This window comes from Meleagris gallopavo, chromosome 3, assembly GCF_000146605.3.
Source record: "Meleagris gallopavo isolate NT-WF06-2002-E0010 breed Aviagen turkey brand Nicholas breeding stock chromosome 3, Turkey_5.1, whole genome shotgun sequence".
Lineage (NCBI taxonomy): Eukaryota > Metazoa > Chordata > Aves > Galliformes > Phasianidae > Meleagris > Meleagris gallopavo.
The window spans coordinates 55487395-55494701 of NC_015013.2; the positions used below are offsets into that span (position 1 = coordinate 55487395).

The 7307-nt window shown below is 36.1% G+C and overlaps 1 protein-coding gene across 1 annotated transcript in view; it reads left to right on the forward strand.

Annotated features, from left to right (window-relative positions):
- The window catches only part of MRPL15 (mitochondrial ribosomal protein L15), an 8036-nt gene extending 938 nt beyond the window's left edge, over window positions 1–7098 (forward strand). The window contains exons 2-5 of the mRNA XM_003205039.4: window positions 2066–2223; window positions 4426–4591; window positions 5064–5187; window positions 6520–7098. Of these exons, the coding sequence (XP_003205087.1) occupies window positions 2066–2223; window positions 4426–4591; window positions 5064–5187; window positions 6520–6857 (786 nt within the window). The 3' untranslated portion in view covers window positions 6858–7098. The remainder of the gene's footprint in view (window positions 1–2065; window positions 2224–4425; window positions 4592–5063; window positions 5188–6519) is intronic.
- Window positions 7099–7307: the final 209 nt, after the last annotated feature.

The following is a 7307-nucleotide window of genomic DNA, read 5'->3' on the forward strand; positions in this document are numbered from 1 at the left end:
TTTTTTTCAAACTAATCACACCCATGTTGTCTAAACTTGAGGTTTAAAGGAACAAATGTAATCAGTTCAAATGAGTGTATTTAAGTGCATGTTATTTCACTAACAGATGTTGTGAAAAGAACCAAAATGTTTTGATTAGCCCTATTGACAATCTAAAATGTGGTCAGTATACCAATTGCTTTCTATTTTTGACCACAAATTGGTGTATGTGCAGGCAGCTGCCAGAAAAAATGGGCCAGTAATGCCCTCCATCTGCCTCCAAGTACTTTCACTCCTGCTGTGTATTTGTGCTGATGCTAAAGGTTGTGTGGTGAGCCAGATCAAGGAATGAAATCCCTGAAAACTAATTAGACAAAAAATAATTTTCATCTGGTTTAATTTCCTGATTTATCTAATGCAGAGCTATACAACACAAGAGATTCTTTAAATTAAGCAGTACAGTGTGTGGGTTAGGGATGAGACAGCTTCCAGTGGCAGTAGTGTAGTCTAGCATGATCTTGCACTTCTACTCTGTGCTATTTAATATTAATACGGGTAAGCCTTGCCTTGTTTCAAGTATGTTAATGATTTTTTTTAAAGTATGTAAAGCCACATTGGCTTTTTTATTAATATGCCAATGTACATTAAGTGTTCCATAACTTAAAAAAAACATAAAACAACAGATTTTTTGTCTTTGTGGCAGTTCTCAAACCTTAGTTTTACTAAATATTCCCTGCTGCAGTATAACTGCAATGAATGATTTACAGTATTACGAGTGCCCACAGTTTGCTTGAATGTTGGATGCGAAAAATTAGAATGTGAAGAGACAATGAAATCTTTTTACTAATGACTTATTTAACTTAATTTTGAATCAACAGTGATTATGGAGTGACTTAGGATATCAAAGGTTGCTTGTGAACATTACAAATCGTGTTTAAAATATGTTCCTTTACGTATTTCCCAGTATGACTGATTCAAATTGAAGAATACAGTGGAAAACAGTAAATACTTGTGGAGACGTGAGAATGTAAGCAATTAAATGGAAAAAAACTTTGTAAATCAAAAGCATGCATCAAGGTGATGTGCAGATATGGTTGTGCCTCTTGGAGCTCGGTAGCAAACTCTTAACTGTACAGCGCAGTGGTGAGGAATCTGAGGCTTGTGGTTTATCCCTGACAAAGCACGAGGAAATCAAAGTGAGCTTTAGTGCTGCAAGATCTTTGGTATGTGAGATTAAGTAATCTTATGCAGTAGATTTTTAATAGCTAGGTCAGTGCGGGCTGGCACTGCTTCATTTCAAGCTGGTACACCCAGATGCTCATTTCCACCATTGTTTAATGCCTATCTTGTGATGCTGTAGATATTTGCATGCTCAGATTCTGCTAAATGATGTAACTAATTTTTTCTACTTTTTTTTTACACTTTGCTGTTTGTCACTTAGCTGTGTAAATGCTGTTGCAAGAGGATTGCTAACAAGCTACTTGTGGCTGCAGTGCTAAGTTGAAGTTCAGCTTAGTTTCAGGGTCTTAGTTTAAGCAGTAATAAAAGTTTGAAATATAATCCTCTTCAGATTTGTAGTCAGTAGTTACAGACTTTCTAAAAGATCTTGGTCCCTGGAAAAGAATTATATGTGTGCATTGCAGGTTTTCTGTTCCTCTGCATCTTGAAGTTTCCATGCAATCTCTGCATCTTTGATTTCCACTGTTCGTATTCGCAAACTTCTGAGCACTAAGCAACTTTTTCATTAAACAAGAGGGAATATTCACAGTTAATTCAGCATAATTGTTTAACTTGGAGAGTGCAGAATGTGTAACAGGCAGGATCAAGTACTACTATTCCTTTTATTGCAATATGTGTTCATGTAAACTTCCAACTATTTGTGATGCTTACCAAGAGCGGACTGTCAAAAAAGGCCGCATTAACTGCTTTTCTGAGCATTTTTCCCCTTATAAAAGAGCTGTTTCTAACTCTTTTCCCTCTCTAAGAATTAGCATTTTGTTGTGTTGGATATGTCTCAGAAATCTTATATTTTAAAGATTCTTCGTTAGAAAGTAGTTAACTAAATGTATCATTTATTATTTTCAAGGAGAGAAGACGTGGCCGTGGACGACACAGAGGTAGAAAGTGTGGTCGAGGTCACAAAGGAGAAAGACAGAGAGGAAATCGCCCCCGATTAGGCTTTGAGGGTGGCCAAACTCCATTTTATTTGTGTATACCAAAATACGGGTTTAATGAGGGACATAGGTAAGTTCTTTCATAGTAGCACACAAATTAATCAGTCTGCTTTTCTTAGTCTTTCTCGTGAAGCCAGAATCTGTCTAGTATGCCAAAACATGTTGTAGACTAGTTATGTCTGATAGTTACCTTGCCTGCAAGCAGAATCTCCTGTTTCTCGTGAGGTACTTATTTCTTTTAATAAATTATTTCATTTTGCTTTGCAGCTTGTCTTGTTTGCCCTTTTCTTTGCATAATCTCTCATTTGTAGCAGTCCATCCCCTACAATTAAACCTATTTCTCTTCTGAGAACCCTCCTCCAAACTTCCTTGTTTTTCTCCATGCCTCTTGTCACAGCAGATAGCTGATTGGACTGACTGGAAGTGGGCACTTTGCCTTTAATGAACTTCTGTGAAGATGTTAGCCTTCAAAGTGTAGCTTTTCTTTGTTATTTCAGTTTGCATTATTCACTTGCAGCTCTGATGTCTGCTAGCCAAGCAATTCTGCTTTTCTTCATTGCTTTACTTGCTTAGCCTTGCAGTGGTGCCATTTATGTCTATCTGTGCTCCATCTGTACTGTCTAGTATCTTAAAAAGCTCATTAATAACAAATCTGTCAGACATTAAATCGTCCTTTGCTACATCAGGTGCTCTGCCTTGTCCAATGCTTCTGTCCCCTTTTCTCGTTGTGCTCATTTGTGCCATTGTCCTTCTTTCAGCTTTTTAACATTAGTCACCCAACTTGTTTTTTCTTCTGTTTCTTTTCTTAGTGGCGGATCTGTGTGCTGGTCTTTATATTCATTTTCTTAACTATATTGACAGATGGAAAACTGTTAGGTTTTTGTTGTCTGTTTTTATTCCTTTTAATTGTGGTCTCAAAAACTTCTATACCTATACAATACTGTTATAGGTACTAGTAACTTCTGTTATGTGCCACAAATGGAGACAGTTTAAGAATGAAAAGACTGATGTCTTTGTTTGTTAGTTAAAAATTGCAGTTTGATTTAATGTTTCATTTGCTGATGTAACTTCAGCAAATAGCAGTTCAGTTTTATATTTTCAATTTATATATGAGTTTATACAGACCTGTCCTCATTACTAAAGTCTTTTTCAACTAGTCTTGTTAGTTTTGAAGTGTTTTAAATTATATTTCCATTTACTGTCGTTTCTTCCTCTTTGGTTAATTTACAATAAGAGTAAATGAGAAGCACTTTTCATCTACAAAGGACATGCTACAGAATGCAAACATTGAGCTTCTCACGTTAGCAGTGTCATAAAAATCCAAGCTTCTGCAGTGACAAAAATAAAAGGATCCTACTGCTTTGTAATCATATTGAGTACACATAGAAACAATAACAAAAGGTACTTTTTCAACTTAAGTGCGCTCCAGAGACTACTGTGGTAGAATAAGAGCATAGTGAACAATGTCTCTAGAGTTTATCTGTACCTCTTTTTTTTTTTTTTTCCCTATCTCCAGTGCTAATCCTCTAGTTTTTCAACTTTAGCTCTGTTACGAGCTATCTAATGGGACTAATTCTGTTGCTTTTTTTTTTTTTTTTGCTTTTTTTTTCCTGGCTTAATTTAGATAAACTTCTCAGTTTTTCTACAAGCATTCATGGATTTCCAGTAGCAGTAATTGATTGTATGAGGATAGTTTTGAGCATCACAGGAATCCTTTGGAGTAGGCAGAGAGACTGGGACTGGGCAATCTACTCTGAGGATTCGATTGTGTTAAGTTACAACTTTATAAAAGGCAATAGAAGATTCTGCTAAAGGTGACGGCTATTGACAGAATACTTAATTTTCCTTGGTGATAGTTTGTCTTGACTTGTTTTTTTTTGCCAGATTTTCCAAAGGCATTACAATGATGTTACCAAGCTGGATTCACTTTCATGTGGTGGTTATTTAGAATCTTACTGAATTAGCAAGAAGTGCTTATACTTAACTCATAATGTTTTGCTGCTTCCTTAAACCAACCAGCTTGTCAACAGCAAAAAGATCAATGTCATATTGGAGGGTGGAAATAGAACGCATAGTGCAATCTTGTTCTGTAACTTGGAATAATTTAATGCAAATCTGGCTTAGGGATGAGTCTTTTGCAAGCATTTACTTGGCTGTTTTAAGACTTGGTAGACAACTGAAGATGTACTGTATATCATTGACCAGCTCTATTAAAGTTTGAATTTTGTACATTTCTTTTTGTTCCTTTTTTTTCCCCCTCATTCTTCGCCAGTTGCCGACGTCAGTATCATCCGCTCAGTCTTCAGAGGCTGCAGTACCTGATTGATTTGGGTAGAGTTGACCCTACGCAACCGATTGACTTAACGCAGCTTACTAATGCTAGAGGTGTAACAGTACAACCTCTCAAACGGGATTATGGTGTCCAGCTGGTGGAGGAGGTAGGCCTACAATGCAGATATATTGTTTCAGGCAGCATAAAGCCTTGGGTTTTCAGTTTTTTCACACTAGACTATCCAATTGTCCTGCTTTGGAAGCATCCTTGCTTTTTTAAATTACTTTTCTGTAGAATTCAGGATATCAATTCCACTAGGGGGCAGCATGTGCAAGCAAAATATTAGGGAGATGTTTTAAGACCAGACAAAAGTAATAGTTAAAGAAAACATAACAATAGGTCAAAAATTATTTTGGGACGGAAGATTAGAACATACAAAAATATATGAGATTTTTGGATGGGTAAACATTTTTTATTGAACCCAGGTGACTAAAGGAGAGCAATTTGGGACAGTAAACAGACAAATCATAGTTTTTTTTTTCAGGATAAGAAACATTTTATAACTTTGCAGAGAAGAATGTACGTAAGCCTTAAAATACTCCTGTTAATGTTACTCTAATATGTGTTGAAATTTACAGGGTGCTGATATCTTTGCAGCAAAAATAAATATTGAAGTGCAGAGGGCATCTGAATTAGCAATTGCAGCGATAGAAAAAAATGGAGGTGTTGTTACAACGTCGTTCTACGATCCAAGGAGTTTGGGTAGGAATTTCTGTTCATTTCTGACTTTTTAAAATATGAAGATTAAGGGTCCAAATTTCAAATGTAGTTTTTTTGGGAAAGTTGTCCACTTCATCCATTCTAAAAGCTTAAGCAAAAGATATGTATATAAATGTTGACCTGCAGTGTCTCCTCCATTTTCTTTTTTCTTAAGATGTTTATCTGTTTAGCCCTACTGGTGTTAATGGTTATTTACCTGTCAGCCAGTTTAAGAAATGTCAGTTGCTGGGTAAACAGAGGAACTAATAAAGGATTGTTTCTTTGAATTTTTGTCTTTTCCACACATTTAATAACCCTTGGGAAATTCAGGGGAAGATTGATTTAAATGACGCTTGGTTGATGATACTTTTAATTTAAAATTACTTTCCAGTTAAAATGAGGAAATAACTAAGAGAAGGTCAGAATCATTCCAATAAAAATGGCTATTGTTTTACAACACTTTCACTGAAGAATGTGGCTTTGCTTTGCTCAAGGCTGCATCCTGCCTGATACTCATTCATGCCATTTTTATTGACAATAACGGAGCTTTCATGTGTGAATGAGGCTGAGGACAAGAGGAGTAGGCTTCTTTTGTGCAAAATATGTTGTCCTGGACTGATACAAGCAATTTTTTTTTCCTAATCCAGGAAATGATCAAATATTTAGTTTAAAAACATCTGAAATGTAATTTGTCAACTGTAGTTAAAAATGAAGTGAGGACAGTTCCACAAATGTCCAGATAGACTCATAGAACGGCTTGGAAGGGACCTTGAAGATTCTCTAGTTCTATCTCCCGGTCCCCCACTGTGGACAGAGTTGCCACCCACTCGATCAAGCCTTGAATAGGGCCAGTGAATGATACGTGCACAGCTTCTCTGGGCAATCTGTTACAGTGCCTTTGAGTAAAGAGTTTCTTCCTTATGTCCAATCTCAGTAAACTTCCTATTGATTCTTTGTTTAAGATACTTAAGGAAATGCTGAAGTTACCACTCGTTGACTGTGTAAATAGTGATTTTTAACATCTGAGCCAGTGCTTTAAGCCAGAAGATGCCTCTTCTTCAGAGTTATCTTTCCAGTGAAGGCATTGTAAATGTATTAGAAATGGTAACTCATCTAGACTGTTTTAACTGATATTTATAATGCCACAGTTCTTTCTTTGGATAGGAAAATGGCATTTCGTTCCGAATAAGAATATTCTTAAGATTTGCTTTTTGCTTGGTATGTTTTTATTAAGTTAGCTTAATATATTATTTAGCATAAAATACTAAGTGAGTGTAATTTATTGTCTCTAAATATTGATTATAGAGGATCCTATCTAATCTCTTTTCTTTGCAGAGATTTTAATTAAGCCAGTCCCTTTTTTTCTGCGTGGCCAGCCTATTCCGAAGCGAATGCTTCCCCCTGAAGACCTTGTGCGTTACTACACAGATGCCAGTAATCGTGGGTACCTGGCAGATCCATCTAAGGTTGCAGAAGCCAGACTTGAACTTGCCAAGAAGTATGGTTACACCCTACCAGACATAACTAAGGATGAGCTCTTCAAAATGTTAAGTTCGCGCAAAGACCCTAGGCAGATATTTTTTGGTCTTGCTCCAGGATGGATCGTAAACATGGCAGACAAGAAAATTCTGAAGCCAACTGATGAGAGGCTGCTAAAATACTATAGCTCGTAAATTCAGGACTGGAGACAACTGCAGGTGTACAGGAAACATCTGGATATGAAATAATGGATACGAAGTGGTGTTTGTTTTTTTTTTAAGACTCCTGTTATACCAGACAAAACAAAAGTTTTTGTTTATGTAATCTACTGGTGTAGCTTTTGCTCTTTTTGATTGTTGTAATACTGTGTATGAAAAATCTTAACATTTGGAAGCAGTGCGGAGTCTGAAATAAAGCATGTATTTGGGCACTTTCTCTTGCTATTATTTGCCTATTATATTTTTTCAGAAAAAATAGTTTGGAGTTGTATGTTTCAGTGGATGTTTCTGAAGAGTAGCTTGACTTAATAAGTAGTTTATATTCTTTCCCTTCAATCCAGAAATCTGAAATATGCTTGTGTAAAGCAAATACTAGTGTTAAATTGTTATAGAGCATTCCAATTAATGTTATAGAAAATGTTACCT